Source organism: Euleptes europaea, chromosome 1, assembly GCF_029931775.1.
Source record: "Euleptes europaea isolate rEulEur1 chromosome 1, rEulEur1.hap1, whole genome shotgun sequence".
NCBI lineage: Eukaryota > Metazoa > Chordata > Lepidosauria > Squamata > Sphaerodactylidae > Euleptes > Euleptes europaea.
In genome coordinates, this window is record NC_079312.1 from 16781136 (window position 1) to 16805233 (window position 24098).

Here is a 24098-nt window from a genome sequence, read left to right on the forward strand (position 1 = left end):
TCATAGGACTTGGTCTCCAGACCTGTCACCATCTTTGTTGCCCTATTCTGGACACATTCCAGCTTGTCTACATCTTTCTTAAATTGAGGTGCCCAAAACTGAACACAGTACTCTAGGTGAGGTCGAACCAGAGCAAAGTGATACCATCACTTTGTGTGATCTGGACATTATACTTCTGTTGATATAGCCCAAGATTGCATTTGCTTTTTTAGTTACCGCATCAAACTGCTGACTCATGTTCAGCGTTTGGTCTACTAAGGCCCCAAGATCCTTTTCACACACACTACTGCTGAGACAAGTCTTCCCCATCCTATAATTATGCATTTGATTTTTCCTACCTAAATGCAGAACTTAACATTTATCTTTGTTGAAGTACATTTTATTAGTTTTAGCCCAATTCTCCAGCCTGTCAAGATCATCCTGTATCCTGGCTCTGTCTTCTACTGTATTTGCTACCCCTCCCAATTTAGTATCATCTGCAAATTATGTAAGCATCCCCTGTATTCCTATATCCGAATCATTTATAAAGATATTGAACAACACAGGGCCCAGGACAGATCCCTGAGGCGCTCCACTAGTCATTTTCTCCAAGTAGATGAGGAACCATTAACAAGCACTCTTTGGGTGAGAACTGTCAACTTCTTGTTAGTTTCTGTTGGCATCCCCTCAGCAGAGGGGAGGCCTTGAGCCACTGAGCACCTGGTCCAAGCCTCAGCGCTGGCCCTTTACCATCTCTGCTCCTGGGACATTCAGCAGACCCTGGTGGGACTGGCAGTAAGGGGGTTCATGTTGGAACCTCCTGGCTTGAGGGCCTGTCTGACTCAGGGGGTGGTCCCAGTGTCGACTCAAGGTCTCTTCAGGGAGAAGTGCATAATGCCATAGATGCCACCTTCCAAAGCAGCCATTTCCTCTATGGGAACTAAGGTTCCCCACCTCCAGGTGAGGGTAGATCATCTGGAATTACAACTGATCTCCAGGTGACAGATCAGCTACTGCTGCTGCCACTGCTGCTGTGGGAGGGGTAGAGGAAACAGGTGGGAGGCTGGGAGGGTGATGGAGGCAGAAAGAGATCAAGAATGATAGAGTGGAGGCTGAAGGAGACAGAAAGTGACAGGCATGGAGAGAATAAGAAAAGGGGTGGCAGGAGTGAGAAAGAGTGAAAGACTGAGAGAAGTAGGGGGAGAGGGGAGAAAGCATAGGTGGAGGAAATGGGATAGCTGCTTCTGCAAGTTTTTTGCAGATCCACCCTTGTTTCTTACAAGTAGAAATGGGGGGGGGGGGTTTCCTAGGGATGGCATGGTCCAGGATGTCAATTCCTTTCATGTTTGGCTCTGCAACTCCCACAGATATTAAGGTTACTGCCTCTGAGCATGGAGGTTCCTCTAGGCCTATCAAAGGCTATTAGCCACAGTGGCAATGTTTCATGAATTTACCTAATCCCCCTTTAAAGTTAATTAAACTCATGGCCCTACTAATATTAACATAACAGCTGCCCAGAATGCCGAGGAAGTAGGGAAAACACACTAGGAGAGAATAATTTGGGCAAACAGATAATGAATCTCAGAACTGCAAGATTTCCCCACTTCTAATCACACTATGGATATGTAGAATCCCATTACATGTGACAAAGGGGTAGGACAAGTAACCCACTTTTTATAATGATGGATAGCCTTGTTAGTCCATCTGTAGCAGCAGAAAAGAGCAAGAGTCCAGTCACACCTTTAAGAATAACATTTCCGGCAGGGTATGAGCTTTCGTGAGTCACAACTCACTTCTTCAGATACAGCTAGAATGTGAGACCATCTGTCCTTAAGTACAGAAGAGTGAATTCACCCATTGGCAATAGCATGTAAATGTAAATAGCAGGTAAATGACAGTAGCAGGCATGATTGGATTAGGAGTAATATACTGTGAATTCTAATAGTTTTATTTGAGAACTGAATGTGAATCCAGAACTGAATCCAGCTCAAATTCAGCAGCTATATAATTCTGGCCTAAATTAGTACAAAAACTTCAGCCTCTGAACATTTCTACAACTTCCCCTTGTTCTGTTTCCTTTGATGGGAAATGAGGATGATCCTGCATAGATCTCATGCTGCCTGGAAAGGTCGGGCTTGCAGCTGAAGCTATTGCTACACTGGAAACATTTAGGCAGCTTTTACCTGCGTGTGGACCATAATATACAAAACCAGGGAGGAATTCTGACAACCTTTTTCAACAAGAATTTGTGTAGTTTCTCCCCTCTTTGGGTTCTTTAGATGGTAAGGCATGAGTAGTTTCTGAAGCCCGATTCACACTCAGAGCATTTATAGAGTTTCTGTATGAAATCTTTGATGGGAATAAGTCTTCTGTTGCAATTGAATCTTTTTCTACACTTGGGCCATTTATACGGTTTCTCAACTATATAGACTCTTCTGATAGTAATTAAGGATTGAACTTGCAGTAAAAGCACTTTGAACACCCCCCCCCAAACATTTACATGATTTCTCTGGTGTGGATTTGTCAATGAGCATTAAGGGTGCGACTCCAAGCAAAACTCTTTCCACTCTCCAAGCACTTAAATCATTTCTCCTGTGTGGATTCTTTGGTGTGTCACAAGATGTTTCTTCTGAGCAAAGCTCTTTCCACACTCCAAGCATTTATATGGTTTCTCACCAGTGTGGATTCGTTGATGGCGAGTAAGGTCTCCCTTCCAAGCAAAGCTTCTTCCACACTCCAAGCATTTATAGGCTTTCTCCCCTGTGTGGATTCGTTGATGGGAAGTAAGATGAGTACTCTGAGCAAAGCTCCTTCCACACTCCAAGCATTTATAGGGTTTCTCCCCTGTATGGATTCGTTGATGAATAGCAAGTTTTCCACTTCGGGGAAAGCTCTTTCCACAGTCCAAGCATTTATAGGGTTTCTTCTCAGTGTGGATTCGTCGACGAGCAGTAAAGGTGCGATTCTGAGCAAAGCTCTTTCCACACCCCAGGAAATTATGTGTCTCCCCTTTGTGGATTCGTTGATGAGCAGTAAGGTTGGCCCTCTGAAGAAAGCTCTTTCCACAGTCCATGCATTTATATGGTTTCTCCCCTGTGTGGATTCGTCGATGAGCTGTAAGCGTGTCACCCCGAGCAAAGCTCTTTCCACACTCTAAGCATTTATATGGTTTCTCCCCTGTGTGGATACGTCGATGGACAGAAAGGTTGGCAATATGAGCAAAGCTCTTTCCACACTCAAAGCATTTATGTGGTTTCTCTCTTGTGTGGATACGTTGATGGGAAGTAAAGTTGTCCCTCCGAGCAAAGCTCTTTCCGCACTCTAAGCATTTATGTGGTTTCTCCCCTGTGTGCATATGTCGATGGACAGTAAGATTTTCACTCCGAGTAAAACTCTTTCCACACTCTAAGCATTTATATGGTTTCTCCCCATTGTGCATACGTTGATGGACAGTAAGGTTGTCACTTCGAGCAAAGCTCTTTCCACACTCTAAGCATTTATGTGGTTTATCTCCTGTGTGCATTCTCCAATGTGTATCAATCACCTGGGATTCAGCACTCTGAGAAAAAGAGGATTCATTTTCCCTCTTCCCCTTTGTTCCAGTGTTTTTTCTCTGCTGTTTTTCTTCCAAAGGCAACCATTGTGGTTCTTCCTTGGACTTATTCTGAAGACCATCAGCCTCTGGAATGAAGAGAAAAGACTATCAAGGAAAGAAGTGCATTAACTGCATTTAATAATAGCAGAACAGCAATCACTGAAAAGGGAGAGTAATCCTGCAAGGTGACTCAGTGGAACATTTAGAGAAGGTATTGTAACGAGAGATTCCTTCCTGCATCCTATTAGAAAATCTGTACTAAACAATTTTGCAGGGTTTGCATGTGCAAAACTGATTAGCAGCACAGTTATCCAGGATTTAGCTTAGTAAAGGAAATTCATAGCCTTTAACTCTGATAATACAAAAGACTAAGGGGTGAGTTCAGTTCTCTGAACTATTAACCAGCACACCAAAAAGAACACCTGCATAAACTTTTATCTTTTATTGAAAAAATAAAAAATTATTTTTATTAAGCAACATTTCTCTAAATCTGATCTATTACAGTCATATGGTTACATCTCGATATCTTGGTTATAACTAAATATGAGATAAGCAACATAAGTGCAAATAAGCCAATCAGCAGGTGCATATGAGATACATCTGATATAGCAAGATAAGAAGGCCAATCTCAACCTTGATTAAAAAGCAATTAATCTAACTTTTTCCTCTGTTTAAACTAACTATCCATGATGAGAGAAGTTGTAAGCAACCAGGTTAATTGACAGTTGAAAAAGTGCATGAATTCAGTCAACTTGCCAACTCAGCAACAAAAGAAGAGAGATTATCATAGCTAAATGGACCAATTGGAGCACCTTCAGTGGTACTAGTTATTACCTTTAAGGCCTGAAATGGGGACAGGGTAATGCAGGGTCTGCCTTTGGCCACACTATTCTCCCTCAGTTAAGGTCCATCTCCTAAGTCCTACTCTGTGCCCCTACATACAGAGATAGGTGGTCAACAGAGATGGGGCATATTCAGTGGTGGCCCCTCCTAAGCTTCCTTGGAGCCTACCTTACTATTTTAGCCAGCATCCAGAAAATGCAGACAAATAGCATGGAAACATGCGAGGAGAGCAAGGCGACCTCTGACCGTTGGGAAATGCATGCAACATTCAAAATGAAGCCCCGAAGCAGTTGGTGGAGGGGTGTGACCACGAGGGAAACAGCTGTGTATAAAAGGCCTCTATGAACTCCAGTTCATAGAGGGGTGTGACCACGAGGGTGTGACCTCCAGTTCATGGAGGGGTGTGACCACGAGGGAAACAGCTGTGTATAAAAGGCCTCTATGAACTCCAGTTCATAGAGGGCCTCTTAATGGCAAAAAGAAGGAACGTCAAATTTTTCAACTCCTGAAAAATATATGCAATAGGAGGGGATGGTGCTAGTGTTTGGATCAACAATTATCCATTTGCTGATTCTGCTAGTGGGCCTAAGAGGAGAAGAAAGGAACAGGGAACTTCTGCACAGTGAAGGGAAGCCTTAGCCCAGACACAGCTACCAGGATACAGTATCTTTACACCCTTCAACGGCACACAAGATCCAACATCCCACTCTGACACCATTTAATATAGCTCTGACAAAGGACTGTTGTCGAAGGACAGGATAAGGTGGTAATGGATCCCCAAATTGCTGAACTCTTAATAACAATTCCATTTTAATTCCATTAAAACCAAACATGTTTCGGCCAATAGGCCTTCTTAATTAATACAAATTGTTAAAATACACACCATAAAGTAAAATTGTTTAAAATACAAAATACAGTATTTCTGACCCAGCTCTAAAACACACAAAAGAAGGAGGGCCAGTTTATTAACTAGATGTGTGTGTGTGTCAAGTTGTTTCCGGGTGACCTTATGAATCAATGTCCTCCAAAACATCCCATCTTTAACAGCCTTGCTCAGGTCTTGCAAATTGAGGGCTGTGGTTTCCTTTATAGAGTCAATCCATCTCTTGTTGGGTCTTCCTCTTTTCCTGCTGCCTTCAACTTTTTCCTAGCATGATTCCAGTGACTTTTGTCTTCTCATAATGGAATAGATAAGAATCTTCAAGAATAATTTTTCAGATTGTTATTATAACTGGTCCAAATATCTCAGTAAGCAGAAAGTGAATCGTGGTTCTACAGTGTGTATATCCACATTCAGGGAGCAAAATATTTTGTATTTGGAGCAGTTATAACAACAATCTGAAAAAATGATTCTTCAAGGTACTCATCTATTCCATTAATGAAGGAGTATTATTTAGTCAATAAGCTAGCCCTACTTCTTGTGTGTGTCTTAGAGCTGGATCAGAAATGCCATATTTTGAACCTGAATTTTGCTTTATGGTGTGAATTTTAACAATTTGTACCACTGAGGCAGGCCTCTTGGCCAAAACACATTTGGTTTTAATGTAAAAAATTTTTTAAATCATTTGTAATGTTTTGAAAATTTATTGCATGTAACCCTTAAGTTTCCATGTCCACTCCACACCCCTAATGACAGTCACTGTGAAACAAACCCTACTACAGTCCTTAGAAGGAGCCATTTCTGCCTTCAGCACCTGTGAATCAAAGGAAAGGGGAGCCTTACCCACAGACATCACATTCTGATGATTATCCTCCATGACTTCCGTGTAAATCCTTCTTTGGTCCAGACCCAGCAGATCCCATTCCTCCTCAGTGAAATGAACAAATACCTCCTCAAAGGTCACCAGACCCTGAAAAGAGAGAGAAAATAACCCCTCTATCCTCACAGTAATGTAGCAATGCTTTACCTTCTTAGGGCAGTTGAAAAGGACTATGGTTAGATGACTGAGCATTCAAACCTTTGTAAGATGCCTTCATTCTCTGTCCAGTAAGCAGGCAGATCATGAGAGGGAGGGCAGGAAGGGTTACATTAGTGTTTGGCTCTTGTGGCCCTTTCTTACATGCCCAGAGTAATGCCGATTGCCACTTGGGGATCAGGAAGCAATTTTCCTCCAGGCCTGATTGATCAGGGATCCTGGAGGTTGTTTCCCCCCTCCCCCAATCCTCTGGCCATGGAGTAGGAATCATTGGGGCTGTGAGGGGGAGGTAGTTGTGAATTTCCAGCATTGTGCAGGGGGTTGGACTAGATGACCCTGGAGGTCCCTTCCAACTCTATGATTCTATGACAGGTGCGAAAGGAAAGAGGAACAATCCACCAGGCCTGGGAAGGGGGAGGAGAGGCACCCAGGGGCGTGATCCGCAGATCCACACTTACCTGATCTGGCTTCATGGAAGCTGGCTTGTCACAAAGAGATGACAAAGAATATATCACTGGTTTCATGGCACCACCTGTGAAGGATAAATAGGTACTTGGAAGACATTGTGCCCTTTCCATTTCTGTTCCTTGAGCATTGGGGGAAACATTTTCTCTGTATATATGCTCATGGGTGTAACTCAAGATGCTGGGTCAGACATGGGTCCCTTTCAAATAGCCTTTATAATACATTTTAGCAGCTTGTTGCTAATGGATTTTTATGTCATTTTTTAAAACCTTTTCATACAAAGATGCTTGCTTCCTTTTCGCAACGCAGAGCTGTGCCTTTTTCCAAAAAAACGCATTTTTCCATTTTCATATCTTTTCTGCCATTCTGAATCGCTGTAGTGTGGTGTTTGAAACATCTGAGGTTATTCTGAAAGTGATGCTTCCCTCCCCCCCAACACACACACCTTTATTTGCAGAGTGTTCTTCTATGGCATTTTAAAAAACTTTCTAACTTTTTTGCTATAGCGCTAGACCAATATAACAATTTGGTGCTATTCTGCCAGTATTCAGATATTTGCTGAATGCTGGCAATATAACACAGTATTGATATATAAGTTTAGTGTTATAGCACAAAAACTGGATTGTGTTTTAAAAATTACATGAAAAATAAAGCACCGTGAAAAAGAGCAGGGAGCAAAAGTGGTGTGGTTTGAAATGGCCAGAACACCTCAGACATAGCTTATCAACTGGCAGTCTTTAAGCAGAGGCTGGACAAACACTTGTCTGGGATTCTCTAGGCTGATCCTGCATTGAGCAGGGGGTTGGACTAGATGGCCTGTATGGCCCCTTCCAACTCTATGATGCTATTAAATATGCTGTATGAAACCCCCGTCCCAATGTCACTTTAATTAGAATCTGGCCAACAATGGATAACAAACAGTTTAGAATGGCAGTGTGAAAGGGGCGGGGGAAATACTGGGCCAAGGAAAGAATGTCGTAAATTGAGAAGCCGGAGCGAAGCATCTTTCCCACCCAGGACCGGAGTTCACAAAAGCAGCCCACATACATTCAAGGAGGACATCCACTGGGAAAGACACCCCTTTTTAATCTTACCCAGAAAGGTTGCTCCAGGGTAACGCTCCTGCGCGATCCGTTCCTGCAGCTGAAAGAGAAGTGGGGACCCCAGAACGGGGAGACCGATGAGAAAAGGAACAGGGAACAGGCTGGGGGGAGGTCCTAAAAAAGTAGGGGCAATCCATGGGGATTCCGAGGGTATCCTGTGCCCCCTCTCACCTGCTGGTCCTGATCCTTGTCCTCTGCCTGGCTCAGGAGGAAGCCTTCTGCCAGGGCCACCGCCTGGCAACTGGTCTCCGGCCCGCATCCTCTCACCCAGCTCTCCATCTCCGGGGGCAGGACGGCCAGGAACTGCTCCAGGACCACCAGGTCCAGCATCTCCTTCTTGCTGTGCCTTTCCGGCTTCAGCCACTGCTGGCAAAGACGGTGGAGCCGACTGCAAACCTCCCGGGGGCCCTGAGCATCCTCATGGCAGAAGCCCCTGAACTGCTGGCGATGCACATCTGGGGGAAGGACGTCTCCCGGGCTCTTCTGCGCTGTTTCTCCCCACGGTTCCCTTTTGCTCCCAACCTCCATGACACCAGGTGCTTTCCTTGCTTCTGGATCTGGTGGGTCCAGCTCTCCCCTCTTCCTCCCCGAGAAATATCCACCGGGACCAATGGATCACCTTCGCCCCTCTGCCAGATTCTTCTACAAATTCAAGTGCTGGAAATGTGACATCCTGCAAAGCCAGCTCTGCTTATTTTATTTTATTTTTTGACCGACAGATTGCACCGTCAGAGAGGTATTTCACAAGGGAAATGCTGTTTTATTACTTAGCTGCTTGCTTTAAAAATGTGCCCCTCCGCCCACAGTGCCTCTTCTCCTCTGCAGCCAACAAGGCTTGCCACTTGCCTGGGGACCCTTCAAAGCCTCTTCTGTCAAGGAAGGGATGGAAGTGGGAAGTGCCTGTGGCCCCGCCTTCTTCCTTTGAGGCCTCTCTAGGAATTAGGACTCCCTCTATTTAACCCTTTGAGCGAACCTCCATAGAAAGCTGAAAGGAGGCGCTCCTTGCCTCGCCCCGCAAGGTTGTGCATCTTGGAAGCGGCTGGCCCTGCAAGCAGGGCCGGCTTTACCTATAAGCTAAACAAGCTTGCCCCCCCCCCCCAAGAAATTTAAAGGAAATAATAATAATTTCACTATTAATATACTTCTTAATTGTGTATTCAGTTCAACAATCACTTTGATAAAAGACATATTTTGTTATGTGCAAATTGCTTTAGATACCTGTTAGGTCCATAAATGACCATATAGCATATATTCAATACAAAAAGCAGCCGCCTCCTATTGGGATAATTTGGCAAAAATGGATTTTACAGTATTAATTAACGAGTTATAGAAATTAGTTGTAATAATTTTATATTTTTGTGTTATTAAGTATAATAAAAACTGTTTAGACACTTCTTCGGAAGTCGGGTGGAGGGGGAAGGGGTATCTTTTTGAATTTTATAATTTAGTAATCATGAATGTAATAATTAAGGTATATAGAGACCCTTCTGCATTTTGTATTCTCTTTTTGTATTTTTTTATTATATTACGTTAATTTCATTGTTTGTTTTTATGTTTTGTTATAAAAATTTATATATATATATATATATATATATATAAAAAACAAACAACGACAGTTTGCTGTTGACAAAAGACAGCTGGACATATAAAGGACCCCATTACCTTCAATAGCTCAGGGCCTCATCAAACCTAAATCCGGCCCTGCCTGCAAGCGCACTCCAATGTCACAATTCAGGAGTAACTGCAGACCCTGGGAAAGGAGGTTTCTGCCCACTTCCCTGCTTATTTGGTGACTGCCAGCCTCCAAGATATCTGCAGGTGTATATACTGATCTCCAGACTACAGAGATCAGGTCCCCTGGAGAAAGCGGTCCATATTGAGCAGTGGCTTTCAACCTGTTTTGCTCCATTCCCCCTTTCACCATTGTTCAGAATATAATCCCCCCCCTTCCCAAGAAGGTGCTTCCATTTACCTCCTGGGTTTTCTCGGTCTTTCCCAAACATGATTTGTTGTACTGTTTTCAGTTAAGATTGCAGTAAAACCAAGTGGTAAACTCTAGATCTTCCCATCCATCAATAGTGGCACTCTTTCCGATTCCTCAGTCCCTGTTGCAGCCCCACCCCTCATAAAATCCGCAACAAACATCATTATAGCATGATAACAGGTTATCTGAATGGCGAGCTTTAGTTTTTTTAAAGTCAGTCCCTAGCCCTTTTCATTGGAGAAATATAAGAGGAAAGATGGAGTTCCGTGCTTGGAACTCAAATTTCAAGCATGTGGGGGCCCAATTCAAATGAGGACAGTGCCATTTCCTCACCTTAAATTAGTTCCAGGAGCTTCTATTTGCCCCAGTAGCACATAATGGTACACCAGATTCTTCAGGGTTTTGAAATCCTTGGGTTTCATACAGCAGGGTGAATCCTGACTGGCAATTCTTCTACATCTTCTTTATAATTTTGCAGTTTTTAAAAAATATTTTGCAGGTTTTTTTCCTGAGCACTTCTGAAGGAATCGAAGAGTTAAAGCGGGGTTTTTTAAACGTATACTTTATTTGCATTTATTTACAAAGCCTTTGTACAAACAGGAAAGGTGAAGGGTTGGGTTAGGTAAAAGGGGTTTGGTAGCTGGTGCTGGGGACAGAAAGGATGGGAGGAAGTGGGAAACAGAGCTGGGGTGGAATTCTGAGTCGCACTAGTTGTGGTGGAGGTGGAGGGACAGGAAAGGGGGCAGTCAAGAGATACTACTGCAGATAAATCTGAAGACAAACACTTGGGCAAGGATAAAAACAAAACAGAGAACCACAGGAGAGTTCCTTCTGCATTGGTGGAGTCTCACTTTCTCCATTTATTTTATTATACTTTTTTGTTGTAGGTGAAGAGCTATACTGCTATTTAGTTTTAAAAGTGACATGGCAGAGAAAACATATTTTAGCTTATACTATACATTTCAGCCCAACCTATTCAAAAAAATCCCAAATACTTTGCATGGGCAGAAGCTACTGCATCCTTTTCCACATGGGTTACTTCAATGCTGCTGGGAAGCATCCCCCTCCCCGCTTCCCCTTACAACTATCTCTGTATCAAGCTCTATCTGGATCCCCAGTTGTTTTTTTTAAGTAAGCCTCCAGCACTTTTCATTGTGGCTATACAAGGGGAAAGGCACAACAGAAAGGGCTATTCTTTTTTCAAAAATGAACATAGAACTGTCTCTGGAACAGGGTTCCCTGACTTTACTAACATTATATAATAACATTGAAGTGCCATTTTTTTTAAGTGACTGAAAAAGCTGTGGGGGAGGGGTGAACTACTGCCAGGGGACTGGAGCAAGGAAACTAGCCATATGGAAGCCCTGTTGCGGCGGCAGGAAAACTACACGAGCATGTTCCCGTTTGGAAAACACCTGTTATACAAGTATTTACACACATTACAATATCCTGCAAACAAACAAACAAACAAAAATCAAACAAAAAAGAGGAAAAAAACCCAAGTACTATAAAGGTCTATTTTTCTTTAGGCATCGGAAGGCGTTTGCCTAACTCTGTTGGCACATTCTGAGTGCCGACTTCTTTCAGTGCATCATGAACTTCCACAAGCTACAGCTAACTTCTTCAGGAACCAGGAAAAGCACCTAAAAATTACATGATAGACCGGGGGTCCCCAATGTGGTGCCTATGAGTACCATGGTGCCCACCAATGCCTTTTCTGGTACCTGCCAAGAGTATTTAGAGACTGGGCAGGGACAGATGAGGCTTTTACCCAGCAAGTCTTTTATGGCTGCTCCTACCACACTGTATCGGAATTCCAAAGGTGCCCACAGACTCAAAAAGGTTGGGGACCCCTGTAGATTATTGGCTTTGCTTCATGACGTGGGGAAACTGGTCCCTTTAACACGGATAAGCATTATGGCTTAGATCACATTCAGCAGATGTGTCCTGCATAAATGACTACTTTTCTACCTCCCCACTCACCACAGGTATCTATGTCCCCCCAAATTATGCCTCTGTGGGTAAGCGGAAGGGGACATCCTTGCAGTCAAGGTGGGAGATCACAATGTGTTTGTATGTGGGGATCTGCCAGAAAAGAAAAAAGGAAATGCCTACCGCATGTTGGAAAAGAGACTAGGATACAAACCTCCATTTGGAAAAGCTGCACATTTTGAAGCATGAGGCCATGGCTCATCTGCTTGGCATACAGAAGGTCTCAGGTTCAATCCCTGGCACCTACAGTTTAAGGCTCACGTAGTAGGTGATGCAAAAAGACCACTTGAGACCCTGGAGAGCTGCTGCCAGTCTGAGTAAACAATAATGACTTCGATGGACCAAGGATCTGATTCAGTATAAGGCAGCTTCATGTGTTCACATCTGAAGAGCTAGGCCTGGCACATGCAGAATGAGGCGTCAGATTCTCGAGCAGACAAAAGGGATTGTAGCACTCATTCCTACTTCATCCTTCTGCACATGTGGATCCAGCATGTCACATAGAAACTCAAGACTCATTAACCTCAGAGATGCTAACCTGGCAAAACTGGAGGCCACGGGATGTAAATACTCAGTCTGCTGAGTCTTCCCTCTTCACTTGGCTGACCATTTGGCTGCAGGGCAGACTTTGCTTTATGAGCCTGGGAAGGCTCATCTTATAAATAATGAGTTCTTTTGCCTCACACAAGGAAGGGTCTCTCCGACCACTTGCTACTTGAGACCGCCCCCCCCAAAGCAGGGGTCCCCAGCTTTAGTCAGCCCTGTGGGCACTTTTTGAATTTTGAGATGTGGTGGTGCGCACCACCCCAAAATGGCTGCCACACAAGAGGTGGAGCCAAACACAGTACCTCCCTCTTTGCTGTGCAAATCAATCACAGAAGGGGAGTGAAAAGAAATGAAGGAAAGTCAGGGTGTGTGGAAAGGAGAAACAGAGGGGGGAATAAAAAGGAGGAAGGCTGAAGGAGAAGATGGAACCATAAGCCTGGGTGCTTAACCAGTTTCTGATTCCTGGTGGTGGCGCTACTGTTTTATCCATCGAAAATTATTTTATTTGAATAAGGGCAGCAAATAACAAGCCCTGTCTTACAAAGCCCCTTCCCACTTCCTGAATAGTTCAGTGGGCGTCAGGGAAAGTAATGGTAGGCGCCATGATGCCTATGGGCATCTTGGTGGGGAACACCGCTCTAAGTGGAGATGACAAGGATTGAACCTAGGACCTTTGGCATGTGAAGCAGCCATTTTGCCAGTCCCCTCCATTAAGGCTCAGACTAGATGTTCAAAGTCCAGGGATGGAGTTGCCTGTCCCACCCAAAATATATGGTGTAGGCTGTCCCCCCCCATTTGAATCAAGACCATAAATACCTTCCTCCTGTGCTGTCTTCTGAACCTAGACTGGCCCCAGGGAGCCCCCCCTCTCCATTTTAGGGTCCTCATGAATCAGGAAAACAGCAGCAGAGGAAAGCTTATGCTTCCTTCCCCACTCACAGTCCCAATCCAAATCGCATCCTTGCATGTCTCATTTGATGCGGGGGGAGCCCCTGGAAGTTCTGCTAATGGTGTGAATTCTGTTCCAGTGTCTTGTCTATTTGAGGCTTCGTAGTAAGTAGCCCACTGGTTTACTTAGCACAGTACTCTCCATGGCCTACTTCTTTCTTGGAAACATGACTTTCCCCTAGTCTTTTCAACAGATATGCCAGGAACCGAACCTAGGACCTGACCTATGGGAAGCATGTGTTCTCTCAGTGATTTATAAGCCCTCCCATTTGCTCCAGGGCAGATACATGTATTTTACTTGATTTATACCCTGACCTCCTCCCCAGCACAAACCCAAAGCAGCTTCCTTGTGCATGGGTTCTCTGGTGTACAGTGAGATGTGCTTTCCAAATGAAGGCCTTCCCACAAGAGGAGCATTTGAATGGTTTCCCCCTCCTGTGGATTCTCTTGTGCTTAAGAAGGCCAGACCTTTTCATGAAGCTTCTCCCACAACTGGAACACTGAAATGGCCTCTTTCCCAAGTGGGTTCTTCTGTGCGCCGTAAGGCCTGAGCTGTTGCTAAAGCTTTTCCCGCAGTCCAGACACTGAAATGGTTTCTCTCCCGTGTGGGTTCTCTTATGAACTGTAAGGGCCGAGTTATGCCTGAAGCTTTTCCCACAATCTGAACACTGGTAGGGTTTCTCTCCAGAGTGGATTCTTTTATGCGACTTCAGATGGGAGTTTCCAGCAAAGCACTTGCCACACTCCAAGCATTTGTATGGGGTTTCCCCAGTGTGGATCCTGTGATGTTTAATGAGGCGTGAAATATGACTGAAGCTTTTCCCACATTCCAGACAGTCGTATGATTTCTCTCCTGGGTGGGATCTCTCGTGTTCAATGAAGTGTGACCTCTGGCCGAAGCATTTCCCACAATGTGAGCATTTGTACGGCTTCTCTCCCGTATGAATTCTAATATGTTGAACAAGATTTGCTCTTTCACTGAAGTTCTTCTCACAATGGGGGCACCTGTAGGGTTTCTCTCCTGTGTGTGTTTTCTCATGTCGAATAAGCTTGGATTTCTGTATGAAACTTTTCCCGCACTCTGAGCAAACATATGGTTTCTCACCCGTGTGAATCCTTTCATGAATGATCAACAGAGATCTCCGATCAAAGCACTTCCCACAGAGCAAGCATCTGAATGGTTTCTCACCTGTATGTTTTCTTCTATGCAACTGAAGGGCTGAGCTTTGGCTGAAGCTTTTATCACAGTCTGAGCATTTATACTTGTGGATTTTCTGGTGATTAATAAGGCACCATTTTTGACTTAAGCATTTACCGCACTCAAGGCATTTGTATGGTTTTTCCCCTTTGTGGGTTCTCTTGTGAGTTATAAGACTTGAGCTGCAACGGAAGTTTTTCCCGCAATCTGAACACTGATAAGGTTTCTCGCCGGTGTGGATTCTCCTATGAGATTTCAGGTCTGAGCTATTCCTGAAACTTTTACCACAATCGGAACACTTATGCGGTTTCTCATCTCCATGAGTTTTTTTGTGTCTGTGAAAGTTTGCCGCACAATTGAAGCTCTTTCCACAGACCAAGCACTCGTAGGGTTTTTCTCCTGTATGAGTCCTCGTGTGAACATCAAGGTGTTCTCTCAGTCGGAATCCCTTCCCACACACCGAGCATTTAAATGGCCTATCTTCACTGTGAATTTTTTCATGTCTGACAACATGCGTTTTGCTCCTGAACTTCTTACCACAGTAGGAACACATGTGTGGTTTTTCTCCGGTATGGATCCTTATGTGCGCTTGAAGGTCTCGATTCCGCACAAAACTCCTCTCGCAGTCAGTACATTCAAAGGGTTTCTCTCCTGTGTGGATTCTCTCATGTGAAAGAAGGTTGGAAGATGAAGTGAAGCTTCTCCCACACAATGTGCATGCAAACGGCTTCTCTCCTGTGTGAGATCGCTCGTGGATAACAAGGTAAGTGTTGTTACAAAACCTCTTTCCACAGACTGAACATTTTTCCGATTTTGGTACAGCTCGGATTCTGTCAGGGGCTTTCCCAGCAGGATTTCTCCCCGGTTCTGTGTGTGTCTTCCGGCTTCTGTTCCTGCAATTTGGCTTTCGGCCGGTGTTTTCACCAACACCGTTGTTGCCTTTCCCATTAGGAATGGCTCTAATCTCTTGACTTCCTTTCTGCCTCTCTGCTTGAAGCCAAGTGCTAGAGCTTTCTCCATTTTCCTGGTAATGGGAAACTTCCACTGGTGCTCTTGGCAACAATATTTTGCTTTGGTCTTCCGGTGTAAAACTTACTAGCCAAAGAGGTTTCTCCTCTTCCTCCTCCTCATTCACACACTCGTGTCCTTGTGGGAACAAACAGAAGACTGATAAGTTAATATCCCAATGTACATTTCAAAAAGCACTAGACATTGTTGGAAACTTAGGTTTTTGTAGAATCATTATTACAGGCAGAAATGCTGTAGTATATGCCACAGACCCTATCCCTTTACCACTACAACTTTCTGAACCATTTCATTACAGTACGGTCCTATTAACCTGCACAAAAAGCCCTCTTGAACAATTCTGTTTTACATAGTTTGCGGAAAGCCAGGAGAGTAGTAGTCTTCCTAACCTCATCAGGCAGGCCATTTGTTAAGGTGGGGGCCAAGACAGAGAATGCACGTGTACAAGCGGTTGTTGATTTTGCCTGATTGCAGGCTGGCAGCTGCAGAAGGCCCTGCAGAGATGAGCAAAGCTGTCGTGGTGAAGCACAGGGACACATGAACACATGAAGCTGCCTTATACTGAATCAGACCATCAAGGTCCATCAAAGTCAGTATTGTCTACTCAGAATGGCAGCAGCCCTCCAGGGTCTCAGGCAGAGGTCTTTCACATCACCTACTTGCCTAGTCCTTTTAACTGGAGATGCCGGGGATTGAACCTGGAACCTTCTGCATGCCAAGCAGATGCTCTACCACTAAGCCATGCCCCCTCCTGTAGATATGAGGGACCAGAGCCATAGGCAGCCCTTCGAGTGTAACTAGGGGCAATATTAATCCCATGTTTCAACTAATCCAGGCAATTTAAGAATAGAGCTCATGAAAAACATAAAGGACAAAGAAATGGGGCCTACAGAGGAAGAAGAGTTAGCTTTTATATGCCAACTTTCTCTACCACTTAAGGGAGAGGAGACTCAAATCGGCTTATAATCACCTTCCCTTCCCACAACAGACACCCTATGAGGTAGGTGGGGCTGAGAGAGTGTGACTAGCCCAAGGTCACCCAGCTGGCTTTGTGTGTAGGGGCGGGGAAACAAATCCAGTTCACCAGATTAGCCTCTGCCGCTCATGTGGAGGAGCGGGGAATCAAACCCGGTTCTCCAGGTCAGAATCAACCACTCCAAACCACCGCTCTTAACCACCACACTACTAGGAATGCAGCATTTGGCCAATTAACCACTGTGACTACTAAGGCACCCCCAGTTAATGAGGCAAGACATTTACAAAAGTTGTTTTTCATATAATATTTCTGAAAAAGTAAGTTTTAAAAGTACCCAAAAAAATGGTAGCTACTTTTTTGGAAGAGATTTTCTACTCTCGCAAAGGGAAGGAATGCTTCTTCTAACATCGTGCCAACTGCGATACATCTAAATGGATCATCTAACAAACAAAGTGTTCTACCCCAAACTCTTATTTTAGGACATTTTTATCCCATTCCTCAATCAAAGAGTCCTGCAGCAGCTTACAAACTTAGGCAATAAAACCGTACAAAGGCAAAAATTGTTCTTTTTAATCACACAAAAAAAGCATCAGAACACCTAAAATTTCCTCAATGGCAGCAAACAGCAAAATCATAACGGGACAGAATAAAACAAAAACAGTGAAAATAGTAAAATATGAAGCTACTAAAGAGCCAACACGGAGAAGCAGAAATCCTTTCATGCTACCGTTCTGGCCAGAAGTCAGAGATTTGTATCTTAGGACACTAACAAGGCCCATAGATGTGCAAAGGCCCCCCGCTACAATTCGGAGAGGCCCAGAAACCTGGCGGGTCCCTTGCAACTAGTGAATCTCAGATGCTCAGGGCTACACCCATGTAGTGATGGAGGGCACACCAGGGTGATCTCCCAAAGAGAGGGGCATCTGGCGGTACCAGAGCACAATCTCCCAAGCTCAACTACCACCAAAAGTCTTACTTCAGATTGGGAGGATTCCCAGCTGACCCCTACGAAGTTTCTGCCCTCTTCTGATTTGTATTTGGTCAGATTCCTAACCTGAGCCGATGCCTGACAGGATCTCCCTGACTCTGAATTCTTGCTGATCAGGTTCCCATAGCATCTCCCCTCGTTCCAGGAAGTAGATCAAGGCTGGCTTCGAAAGCGAAAATCCTGCTGGAGGGAAGGAAAGAAACAGGGAAGGTTAGGGATTCTATTTCATTTCTGGACAAGAGAAGAGCAAAGGACCCATGGTGATTCCGGCTGAGCTCTTCCTTGGGCTTAGGGATGGGGGGAACTTGTTCAAATCTCGTCTCTGCCACAAAGGGAAGGCTGGGAGCCCATGACCCAAAAACCACTAAGGACGACGAGATTATGAGAGACTCTCCTTTCTGGGAGCTGACACTGGGAAACCATCCCACCAAGACTTCCAGCAAGAAGAATCCCTAGGGACCGTACTCCCCCCAGCAACCACCTCCAGGAATCTCTCTTTGTGTGTAAACATCCCTGGATACTCAACAGCTTCCCCCTCCCCGAAATCCCTTCAGCTCTTGGCTCCCCACCACTACCAGCACCCCAGTCCTATATAGACAGCAACTGATCAGCCAAAGAGACTTACTGGCATGGCCAGGCCGTATCCTTCAGCATCAAAGCACTACCCCTTTAAATATGGTTAAACAAATCTTCTTTCCCCTTAAACAAATTTTCTTAGAAGCATCCAATCTGAGAAAAAGCTTTACAATATATATTTCAACTGCAAGACTGGGGTTTTCTCCCCCACAGGTACAGCATCCCAAAAAGTTACAGTTATGCCACTCTGAGCCCGACCTTCGTGCTGGGAATGGGGGAGTTAAAAATGTAATAAATAAATAAATAAATAAATGTCCAATAATATTCTGTGTTTGTACTAGAAGACAGGGGAGCCCCCGTGGTGCAGAGTGGTAATGCTGCAGTCCTGCAGTCCAAGCTCTGCTCACAACCTGAGTTCGATCCCGACGGAAGTCGGTTTCAGGTAGCCGGCTCAAGGTTGACTCAGCCTTCCATCCTTCTGAGGTCGGTAAAATGAGGACCCAGCTTGCTGGGGGTAAAGGGAAGGCACTGGCAAACCACCCCATAAACAGAGTTTGCCTAGTAAACGTTGGGATGTGATGTCACCCCATGGGTCAGGAATCACCCAGTGCTTGTGGTATAGTGGTTAGAGTTTCAGGCGGATCTGGGAGACCTAGGTTCAAATTACCACTCTGCTGTGGGAGCTCACTGGCTGACCTGGGGCCAGTCATACCCTCTCAGCGTAACCTACCTCACAGGGTTGTTGTGAAGAAAAAAATGGAGAAGAGGAGGAGAACCATGTAGGCTGTGTTGGGTCCCCACTGGGGAGCAAGGCGGGTTATAAATGAAGTAAAATAAAACCTTTTCCCATGAAAAATTAACATGTCAAAAAAAGTTATGCGTGGTTTGACCTTCAGTCAGCTGCAGGGATAGACCAGTATGTTGTCTTCCTTATGTGACAGGAGAAAGTGGGGCTGGGACATCCGGTGGAGTGGGAGGGGAAAGTGGTATTTCCAACATGGAGCTGAAGAACTAAACCTCCTGGATTTTGTGGGTCCAGCAAAGTCTCTCATACTTCTACCCAGCAAGAAGAAGGGGATCCTTACCCACAGCCACCATGTTCCCATAGTTCTCCAGCATGACATCCATGTACAGGGCTCTCTGGGCGGGATCCAGAATGGCCCACTGCCCCTCAGTGAAGTACATGGCCACGTCCTCAAAGGTCACCAGCCCCTAAAAGAGGGAAGCATCTTCAAGCAGCAGCCACTTGAGGAAAGCAAAATCAATAACAGCCCAAGGACTTAGCCACAGAAAAAGTTATCAAACTACCTCGTCTGCAATCAGGAACGTGAAAGTTGTAGTGGAGGAGGGAGGGATAGTCCCAAGAATCAAGAGACAACTAAAACCATGAGGGAGGTAGTGTGGCACAGTGGTTAAGGGTCAAAGATCTAAGCCGATATTTCTCAGCTGATCTCATTTCACCCATAAACTTACTGAGAGGCTTTAGGCAAATTAGGCCGCAATCTGACAGACACTTTCCTAGGAGCGAGCCCCACTGCATAACATGGGAGTTACTTCTGAGTACACCTATTTGGGATTGCTCTTGTGATCTCTTTCCACCTCAGACGCCCTAAGCATCTGCCCCAGGGTTTCCCCAAACTTGTTGAGACCGAGGGCGCTTTTGGAAATCTGACACAGGATGGTAGGTACAACCACAAAATGGCTACCTCAGGCGGCAGAACCAACCTCCCAGACGAAGCCCAAGAGCAGGGGAAAAGGGGGGTAATTTTTAAAATACACTGTGAAAGAGGAGAGAGGGACAACAAAACCACACTGTGGTGGCAGCTGCCACTGAAACAGTAGTTTTAATCTGCACAGCCAGTGGCCAGTCAGAATCTCTGCTGGGCCAGCGCCCCACCGGCTCCCACCCACTTTATAAAAATGCTTGATGGCACAAGAAAAGGTATGGGCAGGTGACACAGCACCCCTGGACACGGGGTAGAGCAGGGTTCCCCCAGTGCCAACTGGGGAATAACAACAGTGTCCTTTCACCAGGGATGACTGAGTAATTGTGGAGAATACAACAAAAATGTATGACTATACCAAGCCTTCCTTGACCCTGGCAAGTATTTGGATAGGAGGCCTCCAAGGAATACCAGGAATGTGGTGCGGACGCAGGCAATGGCAAACCAACTCTGAACGTCAGCTGTGACTTGACGGCAGAAAAACAACAACCAAGCCTTAGGGGAGGAGGAATCATTTGATCTAAATAAGACCACTGCTTTTCTGGGCATCATGTCAAAAGGCCTGGAACACATGAACACATGAAGCTGCCGTATACTGAATCAGACCCTTGGTCCATCAAAGTCAGTATTGTCTACTCAGACCAGCTCAGCTCTCCAAGGTCTCAGGCAGAGGTCTTTCACATTACCTACTTGCCTAGTCTTTCTAACTGGAGATGCCAGGGATTGAACCTGGGGCCTTTTGCATGCCAAGCAGATGCTCTACCTCTGAGCCACAGCGCCTCCCCCAACCTTCTTGGGACATGACAGAATCCTCTCTCTCCGCTATGTAGGATGAAGCGTTCCCCTCTGCTACGTTAGCTTTCCGTGTTCAGGGAAGCATGACAGAAGGCAATTCCCCCTTCCATGCATTGAGTTATATGATTCCAAGAGAGGACTGTACCATGTGAGTAGGCTCCAGGTCTAGAGATAAACAGCTTCTGTTAATGTTGGCCAAAATCTCACTGCGTTCCACTCCTTTGTCATTCAGAGTCCAGCCACAGCACCCACAATTCTCTTACCTGAGATGGCTCTGTGGCAGCCATTTTTTCACCTCTGATTGGGTGGAATGAGCAGGGAACCCACAGGAAAGTTCAGTCCATGTCCTAGAGATATGACAAGGTAATTCTAATACACTTTTAAAAAAACTGCTTTAATGGTGAGCCATCGCAGGCAGTTTCTGGAGAGGCGACATACAGTTTCTCTAAATAAAATAAAGGGTAATATATTGTATTAGGAAGCCCCGTGGCGCAGAGTGGTAAGCTGCAGTCCTGCAGTCCAAGCTCTGCTCAAGACCTGAGTTCGATCCCAACGGAAGTTGATTTCAGGTAGCCGGCTCCAGGTTGACTCAGCCTTCCATCCTTCCGAGGTCGGTAAAACGAGGACCCAGCTTGCTGGGGGTAAAGGGAAGATGACTGGGGAAGGCACTGGCAAACCACCCCGTAAACAAAGTCTGCCTAGTAAATGTCGGGATGTGACGTCACCCCATGGGTCAGGAATGACCCGGTGTTTGCATCGGGGATTTTTACCTTTTAATATACTGTATTATATGGGCAAAACAGACTGGCTCAAGCAAGAATGGATTTTTCTTCTCTACAATGCATACTCGTAAGGCACTGGGTCTATATGAATGTGGTGGTAGGAATGGGGCTGTTCAGAATTGCAGGAAGGGGCAGATATCACTTTTGCCTCCAGTGAAGCTGCCTTATACTGAATCAAACCATCGGTCCATCAAGGTCAGTATTGTCTACTCTGTTCGGCAGCAGCTCTCCAAGGTCTCAGGCAGTGGTCTTTCATATCACCTACTACCTGGTCCTTTTAACTGGAGATGCCGGGGATTGAACCTGGGACCTTCTGCATGCCACGCAGATGCTCCACCACCAAGCCACAGCCTCTCCCCGAAGTACAGAGGGCTAATTTTTACTCTGCTAAGCCCACCCAGCCACAGGGGCTCCTGGAAGCTGCACACAATCAGAGCAATAAAACTACCACGAAAACGTTATTTAAAATGTAAATATTTAAAAGCAGGCCAGCACATGCAGATATAAAACAATATGCAGATATAAAACAATATAAAACAGCACATGCAGATATAAAACAATGCAAAGCACAGTGGCTGAAGTACAGAAGATGCATTCGGAAGATAACTCCTCGGCACTGAACACAGACGTGAGGGTTCAGCAAAAAGAAAACCCTGATCTCATCATCTTCATCAATTTTTATTTGGGGTAGGAGTTTCTCGGTGAGCAACATTCACCCCTACTTTGAGATGAGAAGGAACACATTGGAGAGGGGGGAGGGAAATGCAGCATTTTTAAAAAAGGGAGAAGGAAATCAGCTCCCCCCGTCCCTCCTCCCCTTAAAAGGAGAAAAAGGACTGAACACCCACCCAGGGCCTTCAAAGCTCAGCAGGGCTTGCAACGGGCTTCTTTGCAAAAGCAAGCAGCTGCCAGCCTCCACCTCTCCCTCCACCAGCAGCCGCCCCACTATCCCCTCCCGCCCCCTCCCAACAGAACAATAAAGAAGGAAGATCAAACCAGTTTGGGGGATGCAATGCCAGCTGCCAACCAAGCCTTAAAAGAAACTCAGCAAGCAATCTCCCTTCTCAAGTGCAACTGAGCATGCGCCGTTCATCTCGGGCATGCGCAGCAGCAGCAAACGAAGCTCATACTCCTCACCCGCCCCCTCCCTTTGCCCTCACTTGGAATCAGACTTTTGTTAGGGCAGCGCGTTCTGGGGTTTTTTTTTTGGTGTGTGTGTGTGTGTGTGTGTATATATGTGTATATGTATATGTGTGTGTATATATATATATATATGTATATGTATATATATGTATATGTATATATATATGTATATATATGTGTGTGTGTGTGTATATATGTGTGTGTGTATATGTATATATATGTGTGTGTGTGTGTGTATATATATATATGTGTGTGTGTGTATGTATATATATATATATATATAAAAAATTTATAAAGATCTTTCTACAATCGTGCCAAACTACAAGGACAACCAGCATCACAAATGCAATGTTCTTTCCCAAACGTAATATAAAGTATGCAACACAACGGTGGGCAGAAGGATTAGAAACAAGACACAGTTGAGACTCAGCTAAGGCTGAAGTATAAAGAGGTGTCTATACAAAGCAGCTGCCTCGGCTTTATTTATTTAATTCGTACGTATTTATTCTTTCCGTCTTCCAAGGTGCTCAGGGTAACTGACAGCTGTCAGTCTCCCCCTCCCTTTTCCATTTTACCCTCGCAACAACCTTGTGAGGTAGGCTAGACTGAGAAAGAGTTACTAGCCCAGAGTCACCCAGCAGCATCATGGCACACTAGGGACCTGATCCTGGGTCTCCCAGAAATTTTCCATTGCTATAAGCACTACAGCCAAGAAGACTCTCATGCTGTTGCCCGAGCGGACAAATGCAGAGGAGGAAAGAGGTCTGGACCAGTCAGAGCTGTGCATCAAAGGAGCTCCTTCTAGCTGTACCTCAGAGGAGTGCAGCAGGTGCAGCTTTTCTGAGCCATCAAGTGATAAACACTAACCCTTTATCAGGGTTAAACACTAACCCTTTATACAGTCTAACTAAACACTAACCCTTTATACAGTCACCCTTATACATGAACCCTTTATCACCCTTATACAGTCACCCTTATACATGAACCCTTTATCACCCTTATACAGTCACCCTTGTACATGAGCCCTTTATCACCCTTATACAGTCAATTTGCTAATAAGTGACATTACCTAGAGCCAGCAGAGTGGTTCCCATGTCAAACTGTGGAGACCTAGTGTGATGTAGTGGTTAATAGTGCTGATCCAGGTTGAAATCCCTACTTGGCCATGAAGGTGTCTGGGTGACTGTCTCATAGCATGCCAGACAAACCTCAAAGGGTTGCTGCAATTTAAAGGAACTATATATAATGCCCTGAGCGCGACGGAGGATGAACAAGGCTCAACAGTGGATCGATGGGTTCAGATCCTTCTTCCGTTATGAAGCTGACCCTGGGCTACCTTACAACGTGGTTGTAGCATTTTTGAGAATGTACATGAAGTGCTATGAACACAAGGGCTATGGAAGTGCATAGTTTATTAATATTATAAAAATACACAGACCCAAATCTTTAGTAGCACTGATCTAAAACAAGTTTAATAAAAAAGAGACAATAGACACAAATAAAACCCTCAAAAAGCTCT

At 45.0% G+C, this 24098-nt stretch overlaps 1 protein-coding gene across 1 annotated transcript; it reads right to left on the minus strand.

The window, feature by feature from the left end:
- Nucleotides 1–4973: 4973 nt before the first annotated feature.
- Nucleotides 4974–21003, minus strand: LOC130472596 (zinc finger protein 595-like). Its single transcript, XM_056843968.1, has 7 exons — nucleotides 20918–21003; nucleotides 19221–19347; nucleotides 17626–17739; nucleotides 13687–15715; nucleotides 7893–7941; nucleotides 6141–6267; nucleotides 4974–5002 (listed from the first exon to the last, which is right to left on the minus strand). The coding sequence occupies exons 1-7, from the start codon at nucleotides 20939–20941 to the stop codon at nucleotides 4974–4976; spliced, it is 2499 nt and encodes an 832-aa protein (XP_056699946.1). The 5' UTR covers nucleotides 20942–21003.
- Nucleotides 21004–24098: the final 3095 nt, after the last annotated feature.